Consider the following 16,821-nt stretch of genomic DNA (forward strand, 5'->3'; position numbering starts at 1 on the left):
GCTGGGGGGAGACGAGGTAGGTTTTTTTTTTCCTTTTCCTTAAGGCAGCTGTCAGATTTTGAGAGGGGAGAAAGAAGGTAAAAAGGAGGAAAAGTTGAGGTGAGCAGTGTTCAGGGAGGGGATATGTGGGCTGGATGGGTGATAATGAGAGATAGGGACCAAGTCAGTATTGGTAAAGGAGTTGATGGATGCAACGTGGCTTGTACACAGGCATAAGTAGAGACACTGAGCGCAGTCACGATGAAAGGTTGTTGCACTGACTGAAATGTGTTAGCTACGATTGTGTAAAATGATTGTGGTCTTATCGTCAACATATCTGATAATGGAATCAAAATATGGAAGCGCTTAAATGACAATGTAACCCACGCTATATACAGTATATATGGCTTTAGACATATACATTAATACCACCTTGTTCCCTGTTTAGGGAGATTTTTTTTCTTGTTAGGTAAAAACCACATAACCCCAAAATGTCAGCTTTTCAGGAGCTATTTTCATTTTATTAATTCGTTTTGAAAAGGTGTCTTAAACCCAACGGCTATTTCCTCAATCCACAGAGAAGCACAGAATCCTACAGTGAAAGTGAAACATGAAAACCAAAACTGCAGTAACAAGATTTTCACCTGACGACCATGATATGTCACATTGGCAATCTTTTTTAATGATCCCTCATTTACATCACACTGTCAGGACTCTTAAGTAGATTTAATTAAGTTCTCAACCCCCAACCTTGAAGATGGTAATTCTAATTTGGGCGTACTGGTACACCTTTATGTGTTTGTTTTGATCTGACTTCATTTGAGTAACTCCTTTTAGACGAGCATGACGGCTTAAGTTTTTTAAATTAAGCTTATTTTCTATGACTTCCTCCCACAAGAAACTACAAGTGCTGGTAGGTGTTTGCAATCCAGCCATTCTGACATTAGGAGGAAAGCTTAAGTCAGGTTCTATACTAAAATGCATGCGCCTGTTAGTAACGGTGTGTACTAGATAGTTATGCAACATTTAGTGGTAGAGCTTTATAAAATGTGTAGCTAAGTTTTACCAATGTAACGTAGAGCTCAGAAAAATATCACAATAATGCTTACAAAGTGCTGTTCAGATAATAACATTACAAGCATAATTCATTCTTTAAACATCACCTCATTTGTAGTGTAACTGTGTTCTGTCTGCTTATTTCTTTTGAACATAAAAGGACGTCAGACAATACTGGAATAGTTTGAGGAATTTAGAAAACTGTTTAAGCTTTCAACTAGGCCATTTGTATTTTAAACAAGAGCGTTGGCTGTCATCCTTATTTGTTCGTAATTGTCTTAGACTAAAAATGTACTTGGCAAACCCAATGTTTTAGTTTTCTGTTTGGCAAATCCAGCTTCCCCTAGTATGGGATTACTTTTTCTAACAGATGCAGTGCAGTCTCTGGTTTATCCCAGGATTTCCTCCTGATTTCTTCTTCTGTGGCATTCAGCAGAGAGCCGAAGATGTACACTGCCAACACCATTGTATGCTGCACATGCATTTGTTTCTAGTCTACTGATGTTTATGAATGTCACTAACTTGTAATAGTATTCACGTGTCCATACCTCTGTGATTCTGCAGCAGTGCAGCACAGCAGCTTTCTTCATACACCTACAATGTTAATGATCATTTAGAGTTTTTTGGGACTGGTAATTTTATCATGTGGCTGGTCATGCAGAGGGCCTGTGGTAATGTTTCTCTGTATTAACTAAGGCTTTAATGTTAAGAGTGTTGCTATATTACAGTGTGGACGAGTGTTTTGACTCTGTAGATAATGTCCAATTGAGAATGCATTTGTTGTGTAAAACGGCACTTATTAAGGCACCAAAAAAGTGTGGAGCTTTTCCATTTTCCAAACTATTCTCCATTACACACACACGGTTGTAAGCATGATTAATTGGTTTTACTTTAAATGCACCTTTTAACAACAATAGCACTTAAACACCAGTTAAACATACAGTAGCTGTGATTGAATAATGACCGTGACATTTTGCTCGTAATAGCCAATCTTGTACCAAACCCCCCTGTTTACTTTGCTGGCCGACTTTCTTTCAGCTTTGTATGTCATCTGGGAGGACGTGGAATTTTTAGTCAGTAGAACATCCAAACTCATTTGTACTTTTGTGTTTTTTTTAACAAATTTAATTGGAGTGCAAGCCACCAGCACACTTTATGGTCAGATTTGTATGGTCAACATTGGAATGAGTGGCACTTTAAGGTTTGTAAATTAATACGTGTGAATATATCATAATTTAAAGGTAAGATAAAACTGTAGATATTAGCTCCAGTCAGTGAACAACATGTTGCAAACATCTGCCATCGTAAACAAAAATCAATCCTATTTCAATAATGGTATATTTAGCCTCAAATGTACAATGTAGTACATTGTTTTTTTTTTAATCTAAAATGGTGTGTATAAACTGCAAAACTGAACCCTCCAGACAATTCTTGCATCTTGTCAATAGCTGTGTGTGAAAGGACAGTTATCCTCCGTGACCATGTGGGTGACGCAGCTTTACTGTGGACATGGCCAACTTTAACCCCTGAACCCTTAGCTGAGGTACGACATGTGTCAAACAGACACAAGGAGAAAGGTGTCTCTCTCACACACACACACACACACACACACACACACACACACACACACACACACACACACGCACAAATGCAGGTGCTCGGTAAATCCATGTCCCCTTCAAGGTCTCAGTGTATTTCTTGCTGACATGACAGATACTTGCAGGTATGGAGCATGCTCAGTTGATAAACTTGTATTTGCCAATTCAATATCTCCCCCCACCTACCACCATCTTAGACTGTTCCTGAACCCCACAGGTGTGTGTGTGTGACACTTATAAGTGCAAGGAATAAATACACACACACAAATTTGAATATTTGTGACATTTATCCTTTGAGTATAAGACCCATATAAATAATAACACCTGAATCCCCACGATAAAAAGCCTATGGTAGAGAAACACATGAGGCAGGATTTCCTATCTTTCCATCCTTCCTTGTGAGGACGTATCGTCCCCATAAAGATGTGAACAACACACTAATGCAAACACACAGTCCACAGTAGTAGGCCTGCACCTGCAGCGTCAGCTTTTCCTTGCCTCGACTCCTGTCTTCCCCTTGATAGGGAGCCTTAAAAACAAGGAGAGGAAATGGAGTGGGAGAGGAGATAATGAAATAAATACCCTGCCTGGCAACGCTTCAAAGAGAGAGGGAGAGCTTGATCTGCTCTACTGCAGCTAGAGAGGGAAGAGATGTTACATAAAGAGTATAGATTGGGAGACAACGGCAGCCACCACCTCCACAATCGCACACAAACACAAATAGATTCACACAGAGAAGCACGACTGCAACTAGTATGCCTGCTTCCTAGCTGGATAGATAAAGAATCTCAGTCTGTGTTGTTTTGAGTCACTGACCAGCCTTAGTTAGTTAAGTTATATACAGTAGGTTTCTTATTAGTCCTAACAAAAACAAATTATTCCACCACTTAAGCCAAGTACTGTGAATGAAAAAGCCGTCAAAGCTGAGTAAAGCGTGATTCGCGTTTTTTTACTGGTGTGGGGCAAGCATGGGCTTTTTCTCGCGTCATGCTCTCATGTCATCTATTATTCATTTATTCATGTAATACACACATGCAGGCGGACAGAGGACATGGCCATTTTAAAATTCTCCGATATCCACAGGGGTGTGTGTGTGTGTGTGTGTGTGTGTTAGACTGTCTTCACTAGGTGGTTATAATTTACATCCACTTACTGTAGGCTTTACATACTAATACACAATCCCACATAAACACGCAATGCAACCATACTCTATATGTGTTAGCATAAACAGGTGTCTTTTATTCTGAGATATTTTGAGAAACATACCTGCCTGATGGATGGTTCTTCCATCAATTTACACATCTTCATACATGCACATACATAGAAGTACACACTGTGACATATATGTGGTCAGTATATATAACCTGTCAAACATAGAGACACACACACACACACAAACACAAACACAAACACATACTTGCTCTTTTCAGTCAATTTTTCCCTTTAACTCTAACATTTCTGTTGACACAGACAATAAATTTAGCCCTGGCTGGTTTTTATCCCCAACTGGCGGCCACAATTACATTAAGTACACTAATGCTTGGTGTGACATATTGTCTTTTTTAATGAATGTGTCCACATGCAGCACACTCTCTGCTCAATCAATGACTTTTGAGACTTAAAAGCTTCTTTAATGCCCTCTACCTCTCATTCAGATGACTTGGCTTTTTATGTAAATTTGATTACGGTCATTTTTCAATATTTTAGTCCCAAATTAAATTCAGGGTCAGGTTTGCAGCAGGGAAATCGGAGCAGTGATACACAGCTGTCCCTTTTTTACACTGGTGGGAATGAGATTACTGCACATATTTAGTCATGAAAGCAAGATTTCCCTGTCGCGGAGGAATTGGAAATCTCATTTTGGTGGGTTTGTTGCATGTACGACCCCTTTGATCACTACATTTCTTATTGTTTATTCTGATGACGCACATATTGTAGATGGAATGCATCGTTTACTGCATCAGAAATAAAGAGCATCAGTATGGATTTTATTTTTCTTCTTTTCTCTTATTCTCTGGCTGTTTAATTTTGCTAGTTATATCCTCATCCAACTATCAAGTGAAGTTTATGCACATCTAAAAATGGTCCCAAAAAATGGCATCATAGATGCATTGCAATCTGACATGGTAATTAACACGTTTGCTGAATGTCTAAAAAAAAAAAGAAAAGTTAGACAAAATCGCATCCATGAGAAAAATAAGAAAACATGTTTTTAGTAAATGGCCAACAATTTATTCATTCATTTTTTCTTTACTTTCAGCAACAATTAATGGTCCTATCTTTTTCAATGACAAGAAACTATTTTCTGGGCCAATAATTTCATATCATTATTTATCTGACAACAGAATTTCAGATACTATTTCTTACAAACTTTGCTGTTGAAAAAGATTATCTTCACATCAACTGAGTTATAATTTTGAGGCTTGTTAGTAAGTTTTGTTTTTCCTTTTATATTAACCTTTGAACACTTTATGTTTATTTATGTGTCTCTGCCTCTCTCACCCAATTTCTTTCTATGCTTACCTCCCCTCCGTGCCATACATTTGTGTTGTCTTAAAGAAAAAAAAGAAAAAGCTGGTGTGAGGTGATCTTTTGGCAAAGATACGCTGCGGAGGAAAGCCGACCACCCTCTTCCTCAGTCTGTGATTCTCTATTTCACATTGAAACCCAAATTCCCTCTAGGCCCACTACAATACTACTAATTGGACCCCCCCCCTTACACACACACACACACACACACACACACACACACACACGCTCAATGGTGTTTTAAGCCCCCAAAGTCTCCTTCCAGGCAGCGCTGCGACCGTCGACTCCAAGGCACCTAACCTTAACCCTAACCCTAACCCTAACCATTGCCTAATCCTAGTGCCTTCCAGGCAGCGCTGCTTGGAAGGAGACGTTGGGGGCTTAAACCACCGATAAACCACACACACACACACACACATATTTATGCAGATGTATACACGTGTACACATGCCAGTGTTGTTGTGTTTTGCACACAAAGGGATGGTCTGCTTCGCTCTCAGTTGGAAAATGACTGTGTGTGCATGTGTGTTGCATCAGATTCTGTCCAAACACTCAACAGATGGTGACATTTAGTCGTTCCCCCCCCCCCCCCCCTCTCACTGTGACAACAAGGTTAAGGGTGTGAAGATGCCTGAGTGGGTGTGTTAGGGTTTTGCAGGGTCAAAGCTGACACATGCTTCTGCATCTGTTAATCTACATCCTGCTAAAAGTCCCTCTGTCGATTAATTAGCACACATAAAAAGTGATGCATCTGAATGCATTATTACTGTAAAGCACAAAAGATACTTAGGCGTCTTTGCATTTACTGTAGCTGTCTATCACTGTCATATTACCGTAGTTACTGTCCACATTTCACTTTGGTTTAACTACTTAAAGCTACTTCGCTCATGTATGTTGTGAAAGTAGGCTGTACAGCTTGCTGTGGTCAAGTATAGTGTATTTTTAGTTGAAATAATGCCTTTATATTATTACTGTCAGTGAAGTGTATTGTTAAACTGCTGACAACCAGAGATTACCCAGTGACAGCAGTCACACATGAATGGGTGCAACACGAGTTGGGAATGTGTGTTTTAAAAAGAAAAAGAGTTTATTCACTCATGTGAAATCAATGGCCGTGATTATCAATATCTCCCTGTTAATGCACCAATGGTCACTATTGAAATTCAGGTTTGGAACATATTGAATAAATGATACATGCCAGCAAATTGTTTTTAAAGCCTATGAGACCATCTAATAATTAGCATTACATATGTTCCCATTGGGTGTATTGAAAAACTCCTTTGATCCACTGTGTAAATGTATTAGTGTAGGGCCTGGTAAATGAGGTGTCATTTTCTTAAGAGTAATGTGAGATGACATGTCAATGAATTTTTACCACAATACCGCATTACAAATAGCATTGTTGTTTCTTCTGTTGTTATTTTAGTATGTAAAATGACACACACTGCACAGTATAACACAGAGCTGGTATGGCACCAAGCTAACAGTTGCTACTGGGTTTTATAATCTCCCAGAAAATAGCTTCCTGGTAGTGTTGGCAGCAGTGGTGACCATTTCTGTGCTGTTTAATCAGTGCTCATATTAATAGTGTATACTGTTCTGTCTGTTTCTGTTTTGCTGCTGATTACAGATTATATGGATCTCATATGGATGGGAATTGCAGTTATTAAGTCACTAATCATGAGAAGTCACTTTCCATTGACGCCATAGAAAACAACATATTTTCTCTCTCGCACTTCACCATGTTCCACTTTGTGAAGGCTACTTTCTTGAGTGCTCTAGCAAGCGCATTGTTCAGCTGTTCAACCTTCTCCACTCTCATAGCTTTGTCCTTAGCCCCTCTTATCTATTGCGTCTTCCTGCAGCTTCAACTACATTACATCTTACCTTTAAATGTGTTGCATTCAGGAGGAAAAGAATAAGAACATTGGGCACACAAAGTGAGACATCAGCATTTTTTAAAGCGTAATTTCATGATGAAGTGTGGTCATTTACTCCTCTTAGGCTGGGTTTACTGCCTCATTTTAACTGCCTCATCTTCCTCTGCTAGCATTTCACCTACAGTTACTGTCTCCAGCAGTGGTGAACACGGTCTCTGAGCTACAGCGCCAATATCAGTGAAACTCATTGTTATCCACAACTCTATATGAGCACAGGGCTTTTGAAATGAAACTGTGGATGGATTATTTGTCTTCGCCCAATTAAAGGCTGATGTTTTGTAACGTCATACAGCTTGTGTTGGTTGACCGGCTTGTTTTGGTGTTCGGTACTCTACTCTCTTAGTCTCTATGTTGATTGACAAAATATTTTACTTTCATCTTGAAGAGCTATGATGCCGTCTTTGAAGATAAACTACAACTTCCATCCATTCTGGTGCGTCCACCCTCCACACCGTCCACATGCTGCACTGTGGCCTTGTGGTTCAAGTTCCATGTCTTTTTGTTCCGCCAGCTTTATTGATAACGTACTGTAACGTACCATAGAACCTATCAAAGACGGCAGTATATTTCACAGACAAAGCCACAAAGATTGAACTGTGTCACCATTGTATTCTGGATTATTGTGGCTGCTTGTTTCTTCATTCAAACTGGACAATGATATCCCAACCCTCCATCACGTCTTGAAAACTGTTTTTTTCTCCTTTAAAACACCTGTATATCATCTGTTGACCCACACCTCTACCTGATTTTAATAATATATAATGAATTCCCTACTCATCACAAACTTTTCACTTTGTTCTTCCATCTGCACACATGTCACATGTCAAGCAGATGTGAACGTATGAATATGTATGAGTGCATTGGTGTTTTTTTGTGTGTATGTGTGTAGCGTATGCCATACCCGGAAGACAAAATGGCCTTTGCTGTGATTGAGGGGCTTAGTACTGCTGTCTCTTTTCACAGCATGTTATCCTCTCAGCTTGTCTGCCATTTGTGAATAACTGATAAGGCAAAGTTAAAAGCACTGACTTGATGGTGTGCTTGAGTGGGCTTGATAAAAGGACAAACAGAATACTGACTTCTAAAATGTCAGCCGGGCTAAATTAGTTGAACAACATTGGTTCTTCATACTAGTTTACAGCCAAAAGATCTTATCGAGATGAAAGACTGAGCACACATTGATGCGTGTAGATGTGGGCAAATAAATGAAGTTTGACTTAGAGAAAGGCTGAGATTTCCAAGAGGGGTGAAGCCAAAGATGAGAAGGGGCAGAGATGAGGATTTTATGCTGGAAGGCAGAGAGAGGAACATTTCATGACTCCATAATCAGTACTAGAAAGAAACTCCTTGACATCAGGATACAGTCTTGCATTTTTGAATATCGAGTTAGCATTCAAACGTGTGTGTGTGTGTGTGTGTGTGTGTGTGTGTGTGTGTGTGTGTTCATACAAGGACCACATGCTGATCTCCGCTGAGGGCCCGCAAATGAGAGAAATACTCCACATCAATAAATAAGACAATGCCATTCTCTACCACAGTGCACTTAGATGTCGACACTAAGAGACGGATAGGGGGGAAGAGAAGGCGATAAGCCGGGGTGTCATGATTCTCCATGCATCGCTCCCGAAATTAATTTCCCAAAACAGAAGCACCTTACCCAGGGATACTGTTAAGTCTGTTGCCCACAACCAATTCCACTCTATTATTCCACCAGAACAAGAAAGTTAACTGGAAAATACTGTTGTTTCAGTGTATGAAAAGCTACTCATGGAAAGAGTCTAACCCCATACAGTCCATTCTTAAATAATGACCACTCTTGGTAAAGCAGTGCCATACACATTTTCATTTAATATGACTGTAATTACTAATATTCTAACTCTAGTACTGTATGCTCTCTTTGCCGCTGGCATTTCATACAGCTAAAATGACAAGTGGGTATGCAAGATAGCCAGTGCACTTTAAGTCTGTTTGTTCTGTACAGCTGCCAAATAATGAAATTGCATATAACAAAAACACACTGGGCTAAGTTGGCTGGGGCATATTGGTTCAGGTACCATTGAGACCATGAAATGCGATCAGGAAGGCAGGTTTAAGCTATTGATGCATGAGTTTGAAAGATTATCACATGGCAAAACACTCAAAAGCGGTTTGCAATACTAAGAGACATAATTCTACTATTCTAAGGTAATTCTAAAGTTACCACTGCTGCAATCATTTTATTGATGTTGTACTGTGTTACTACAAAAGTTGAGCCAGGTTTTCAGTGTCTTGCTCAAGAACACATCAACATGTGGACAGGAGGAGCTGGGGATCAAACTAACAACTCTGTGATTAATAGAGAACCCACATTACCTGCTGAGTCAGAACCACCCCATTAGAAAGTTTCTAGTAAAAAGCTAACAGAAAATGGGGGGGAGTGAATGACGTTGTAGTTACTTTTAGTGCCTTAAACCTCCAGGCCACCACTGGCCCCCAAGCAAGGTTTAGCTTTTTTGACTTTTTTGTCAAAATGCATAGTGCATAGTGGTCTCATTGAAATGAATGTGTGTGCTGCGGATGTTGGTCTGGACGAGGCCTAAGACTAGATTAACTTTTTACAATTTTACAAATTTACTGTATGACTTGTGCTTGTGTTTTTATTGTGCATTCTTAGTAAGCAGAAATGCCTGCTGTATATTGGAGAATGTGATAAGCAGTATTTCATGTACTCACTACCCAAGCTGAAAGGGATGACGCTTGAAGCATCCCCAATGACAACCTCAGGACCAGTATATTCATTAGTTATACATGTTGCCTTCTGTGGGAAAAGTCAGAGCTGGACAAGTCTAATGATTCTTAAATAATGGTGACATTTTGTGTTAATACTGACTTTTTTTGCATTGCTAAGTGTGTATTTGTTTTCATTTGAAACACTCTTTGGGCATAAATGTTTTCTAGCCTTATTGACTGGAGCGACACAGACTACTTTATTCACATGGGATACATTATGATTGTGATAAGATGTTATTGATCCCCCACAGGGCAAATAGTAAAGAGTAAGTTCAGATAAATAGAGAGGGTTCAAAATAAAAAAAATAAAAAATAGAAGTAAAAATAGAAACTTTGCAAGAGCAATTGCAAATTACAAGGCAAAAATACAGTGATGTGATTAGCAGCAGCAGTTAACGGTGTGAGTTCAGCAGTGCATTTATTCTCTTCCACGGATGAGGGCTTTAAACATAGTCTGTGGGTATTTCTAATTCAGTCCTCCCCGAGTGCGTCTGTTTGTGGTTTCACAGTGGCATTTCAATGTAGTTAGAAATTAAGCTTTTCCAGCATGTGTACCAAGACTGTGGGGCTTCCAGAGACATGCAGATGGATAATAATATAATTGGTGATAGTTCCCATTTGCTTTTACCATCAGGGAGAATGTAGAGGGTCCCAATGTGTAGGAGAAACAAATTTAAACATTATTTTATCCCAGAGTCTGTTGCCGAATGCTGAATAAATGAGCAGAGAAAGCTCACATCTTTTGCAGTTTTATTGCAAGAGAACTTCCTGTTTTGACTTGCAACAAAGTTTCTTCTGTACATGTACATCTAGCAGACATTAAAAGTGCTGCTATTAAAAGGAATCATGAATATTTGGTGAAATAATCTCTTATTTGGGGACAGTGCAGTGGCAGGAATATAACTACATTTAATCAAATACTGTATCTAACTACAAATTTGAGGTACTTGTACTTTACTTGAGTCTTTTCTTTTCATGCCACTATTTCCTTCTACTCCACTACATTTCAGAGGGGAATATTGTTTGTTTTTCTCCACTACATTAATCTGACAGCTTTAGTTACTAGATGCTCTATAAATTAAGATTTTTGGACACAAAACACATAATACGATGTTTTATTACAAATCAAACTGCCCAACAATATTTAGGCCTAAACAATACTTACGCACTTTTACTTAAGTAACATTTTTAATGCAAAACTTTTACTTGTAACAGAGTATTTTTACAGTGTGGTATTAGAACTTTTACTTAAGCAAAGGATCTGCATACATCTTCCACCACTGGGACAGTGATACTTTCCGTGGTGTGCTATTAGTTAGTTCACAGCACTGTTCTCTTTTAGATGAGTTTTAGAGTGAGGACAACCATGAGATGAGTCACATTGTCACTTCATTGCATAAAAGAATGAAGATGGAGCAGAGAGGAAAGAGAGGCAGGGAGTGAGGGATATACATATTTTGCTATCCTTGGTGATAACATTAATGTCAAGGTGGAAGGGGGAAGGAAGACATCAAAGCTAATGAATATTTATGGTTGCCCACAGTAAAGTGCTGTTTTAGAGTGAAGTGGGACAGAATGGCCTCATGAAGACAGCACTTTAGGGCCTACTCTTGCACAGACTGTGGGTCTATGAATATTCATTGTTCATTGTCCCAAAAACAATTTGCTTAACGCTTCTGACTTCTTCTCATCCGATAAATGTGCGCAAGGTTTTACCTATGCATGGTTTGGTCTATAATGCTATTTATCTTCACTTGTGATGGGTCTGTGACTAGATAAACGTCTATTCTTTGTAGTAGTCTAAATTAAAAAATACAGAATTGTTCTTAAAGCATAGACATGTTATCTATAAGCCTAGTTCCATGGGGAAACTATAATGCTATTCGTCATATTCTGTACTATAGATTCATATTGCATTACAATCATAGTGAATTCCTGGATTTAACAGTTCAGTGACACATTGTTAGCGGGACATGTGCCACTGGCTGTATGGATGTTATATCACAGCATATTTGTTTGAAAGTCTGACTGGTTAAAGTGGCATAGTCTATAACCCCATCATATACCAGACAGCATAATGTCCTTGAGCATATTTCAAAATATGCTACATTACCCTTCCCTACTGTGCCACTCATTTGTCAAAGTGTCACAGCAGCCAGAGCCAACACTGTTTAAAAACCTTTCATGTCATATTTTCCGTGTGAAAAATCAGCAGGTGAGAATCCTGTGTAGGAACACCCAGTGACAGAAGAAAAGCAGGACAAACAATCAGAAACTAGAAAAATACATGTCCAGGTCAGAACATAGGGTGTTGCTATGGTTACTACTCACACTACTACCACCAACCTCTCCCTAAGTAAACATGGCCTGCAAGTAAAGGACTACAATGCCTTTATATAGTGTGGTCTAATATACAGTAATATAGAGTGTGTTTTTTTGTGCAGTCCCTGGACTACCCACTCGTATTAACATTAACTGCATTGTTGGCATCAGCATAATGCCTAAAAGCTGGTGATTGTGATTGTTTATTTTTCATGGTGAATGATGCAAATTTTGCGCGTATTTTTACAATTCCAGTATAATTGCAATAATGCCTTGCTCACTCCAACATCTCCTCCTCTCTCAGTCTGCCTTTCATGTGTTTCTACTGCTCTTATTAACTGCACTGCAACCTTTTGTAAGCCCAAGTGCCTCTTACTGTCCAACTTATGTGGGGTCACCTCTTGACGTGGTGAGGCAAGCACAGTTCCTAGCCTCTTACCTAGACCCTGTGAACTACGCGTCCAATGCTGGAGAGCATTAACAGACTTCTGTGTAGTACAGGCTACTGCTGTTTCATTAATCTAGGTTTTAAAAGGGAAGTGGAATTCTTGCTCTAAAAGCACAAACATGCTTCATATAGAGGCTGTGTCACATGTTTAGTAACCTTGGTGCTAGCTACCAGGCGGACCAATTTGATTAGCTAGGCAAGACCAGGATAAATTGGTATGCTCTTGCTGGGTGCAGGTGAGTTTAGCACTATTGTGAGGAAAAGTGGATGTGGATTGTCTATTTTATTTGCTTCCACATTTTCGTTAATGTAACAAAAACCTCTTGTCTACTTCAAGGCTGTACAGTATGTTCAATTCACAATAGCTTTGCAACTTTTTAGCATGTTTAGATAGCTAGCTAGATAACTGGGACACTAATTTAGCACTAAATGTAATGGATACCAGTCACTACTTACAGTATGTTAGTTTTAATGTAGTAACGTTACGTTGTATTGCAACTCATATATTACCACATTCACGTTCATGCCACGTTAGCAAAATGGGAAGAATAAAAAAAGCGCTAGCTAAGCAGCCACACATTCCACCATTGTTGCATTGTAGCTAGTGGGAGCACAGTGCAAATTGAAACGCTATATATAGCTATATAGATGTTAGACAGTGAAACAGCTATAGCTGTTTCACTGTCTAACATCTTTTTTGTAAACATTTTTTGAATAGCATTTCCCACACGCTTGCGTGAAATTTTATTCAGTTTGATATGACATACATTTTATGTGTAAAATGGTAACTTAGCTACCCAGATACATTTTGCTAAAAAAAATGTCTGGAATAAAGATGTTAAAAGGAAATTAATAATTGTATTCACCTTAGCCAGCTTGTACACAACAAGTAGCTGTCATGGCTAAATGTATTATGTTTTTCAATGAGCACAAACTGGTCATGCATTGGTTTTTTGGTTCGATAACTATACATTACAAATTCAAAACCTGTAAGAAAATGGGCCACAGAAGAAACAGACATAGCTACAACCAGGCTGTGATAGCTATAATATACACAATAGGTACACTGTGAGTGAGTAGCACACTTTGGCAATGTAACGTACAATGTTAATGTGTAATGTACAATCAATGGAAGGAGATGAACCTCTGACATATTCCTCCTGTGCATCTTTGGCTTTCTTTCCTATCATATCAGATCACATCAGATCATAGCCCTCCATACAATTACCTAACTGTTGTGTTTTTGCAATATTTTCTTTGACAAACTGGAAGCTTCTTGTTTTGTGATGGTGTGCAGTGCTTTTGTAAAATTTTACAAAATTGTTGATGAAATCAACAACTCAAATCAAAACTGATTTGATGTTACAGTATCAAGTTGCCTCTCTTTGTCAAAAGGATGTGTTGCAAGGACGCATTTGTTGAATTTCAGTTGTCTGGGTATCATGCCAGAAGGTTACAGGTAGAGTGGTGCAAACATTTCCCATCTCCCACACATCCTCCTGAAACTGCATTTATGCAAAGCCACTTGAAACTCTCAGGTGATGGAGCAGACACACAACGGCAAACAAAAATGTAGTGGGTATTGAAGTAGTTTCAAGCTAAAAAACTGTTTTTGTCAGGAGTGTGTGTGTATTGTGTGAGTCAAAATCAGGCTCTTGATGAACCCTTACTGTGTCGGTGATGGTAATAGTTTGCCAGAGCCTTGGGGGAGCTGCTCAGCAGGCAGTGTGTGTGTGTGTGTGTGTGTGTGTGTGTGTGTGTGCGTGTGTGTGCGCGCATTTTCTTGTGTTTTTGTGTGCACGTATCAGCAGGAAAGGGTAGAGCACGCCCCACAGTGCATGTCTCAAAAGCCAAGTCATCAACCCTTTTAATCAGCCCAGCAGGGATGTGTTTCTGGTTTTGGCAGTGTGTTTGAAGAAAAACGGCTGCCATAAACTTGGTTATGTTATACTCTGAGGCAAAGGCAGAAACCTGTCTATAAATATTTCCAACCAGACATGCTTTTTTGGTAAACAGGAATATTTTTAAGTTCTTCTTTTGTCCATGGTTTTGTCAGGTTGTGTTTAAAGATATTTCATGATGTTTCTAATGTACATCCCCCTCTCTCCCCATCCTCCTCTCTTCTCTCTTCCCCTGCAGGACGAATGTCATAGGATGAACACTGCTGGTGGGGTGTGTCTGTCTGTGCTGTCCTCTCTCCTGGCTGTGGCTGGGGCCCTGGCTGCCTTGTCTGCCCTAGCTCTAGCTCCTCTCTCTGCCCTGGCTGAGGCTGCCCGTGGGGCTGGCATCCCCAGCACCGGGGCAGAGGGGTCCCCCTCGCCCGTCTCCTCACCATGCTCCAGCCTTGTAGCTGGCGTGCTCTATGGCTCTTTCTCCCTAAGGGAGCTATTTCCCTCCCGGACGCCAGGGTGTTCCTGGTCCCTGGAAAACCCTGATCCCACCAAGTACTCCCTCTACCTCCGGTTCACCCGCCACCCTATCATCTGCCGTACACACTCTCCCATGCTCCTCTCCCTTGACCACCACCTGGCCAATCAAAGCTGTCCCCTTCACTTACAGACAGCTGCTGCCAGGGATCAGGAAGTCATTGATCTTTGTGGCAGCCAATCCAACTCAGAGGGACCGTACTCCTTCCTACAGTTTGATAAGAACTTTGTCCAACTATGTCTAGCGAGACACCCAGCTGCGGATGAGCCTCAGGTTTCTAAGGAATTGCTGGAGCTGAGACTGGTAGAGGTGTTACTCATTAACAACGAGAACTCCAGTCAGTTTACCTGCGGCGTGCTCTGCCGATGGTTTGAGGAGTGTTTACGCACAGGGCACAGTGGAGACCAGGAGGTTTCTGACGGAGATGGTTGTGGGATGACCCAGACGGGATGTATCTGTCCAAACCACAACATCATGGCACCACCTATTCCGTTGCTCCCAGAGACGCCCCACAGTTTCAGCAATGGTTCGCTCGTTCCCGATGACTGCTGCGTCACTGAGCTGCATTCCAATGAAGCAATCGCCATAGCACCCAGAGATGTTCGACAAGGTAGGATTATGTTAAACATTAGCACACTTCTCTGCACTCGGCATATTATTCATGCCCTGTAACACAACATCCTATAACACAAATGACAAGGCACACACTATGTTTTAGTGGGAACCCATACATTGTAAAAACCACGTATTCAGTTAAGGTATATAACAATTGTTTATATTGCAGAAGCAAATAAGACAAAACAAGTTTGCCTTGTTATCCTGGCTTTTGATACCTCCTTAGGGGGCCACATGCCACTGCTTAACAGAGAATTTATTATTTGAATTTTGTTTGTTGGCCTTTAATTAAAAATCGAAGCAGTTCAAAGGGGGCCCTTTTAAACCTTCAATCAAAAAGATTTATAAATGGCTGTCAGAAATCCAGCCTTCTGATCTATATTTTAGAGATTCCCCCATGTGGCCAGGAGGTGTGGCTCCTAGGACTTAAGTTTCCATGCTGCACTGTGTGTGTGTGTGTGTGTGTGTGTGTGTGTGTGTGTGTATGTATGAGTGAGAGAAACCATCTGTTGACAATGTTAGGACAAGATCAGATTTGACACCCATGCACACACACGTGGTCATTCATACATCAATGAATTGAGCACGAAGCAGACAATCCCTTCCCACACACAGGAATATGTATGCATGTGTGCATCTGCAGAAATCTGTGTGTGTTGGAGTGTGTGTGTGTGTGTGTGTGTGTGTGCCTGTAAGCGACATGGATAAGCGATTATCCATACAGAGATGGACGAGTGTTTGTACTAAAGCTTTCTTAGTTCATCACTGCCACCAGAGTATTTTCTTTAAATAATTAAATTAGACTAATGTAGAAGTGAAACGTAGATATACAGAGAGATGTTGTAGTTTGTCTTATAGTTCACAGAATTACATACTGTAATCATTTTCCTTGGGGCGGATTATAGGCATGTTTGCAGAGTGAACAGCACTAATTAGAACCCTGTTATTCTTATTCCATGCCTTTAGCAACACACTAACACACATACTGGGAGCTCTAGGGTGTCTTACCTTGCTGACGGGAAGGTTATGGCTCTCTGGATTCAATCAGCAAGGGGGAGTATCATCTTATCTACTCAGAGAGGGAGAAAGAGAAGGAAAAAGGGAGTGACAGAGGAAGAGACATGGCGTAGGAGGACTG

General features: G+C 40.2%; 1 protein-coding gene across 2 annotated transcripts in view; it reads left to right on the plus strand.

Annotated features, from left to right (window-relative positions):
• The window catches only part of LOC118493469 (adhesion G protein-coupled receptor B2-like), a 69,119-nt gene extending 53,236 nt beyond the window's left edge, over positions 1-15,883 (plus strand). The window contains exons 1-2 of one of the 2 annotated variants that reach the window (XM_035993323.1): positions 12,570-12,877; positions 14,781-15,883. In XM_035993323.1, the coding sequence (XP_035849216.1) occupies positions 14,796-15,740 (945 nt within the window). In that variant the 5' untranslated portion in view covers positions 12,570-12,877; positions 14,781-14,795 and the 3' untranslated portion in view covers positions 15,741-15,883. Of the gene's footprint in view, positions 1-12,569; positions 12,878-14,780 lie in introns of those variants that run through there. The other variant, XM_035993322.1, reaches the window with a different exon arrangement.
• Positions 15,884-16,821: the final 938 nt, after the last annotated feature.

This window comes from Sander lucioperca, chromosome 16 (genome assembly GCF_008315115.2).
Source record: "Sander lucioperca isolate FBNREF2018 chromosome 16, SLUC_FBN_1.2, whole genome shotgun sequence".
NCBI classification, from domain to species: Eukaryota; Metazoa; Chordata; class Actinopteri; order Perciformes; family Percidae; genus Sander; species Sander lucioperca.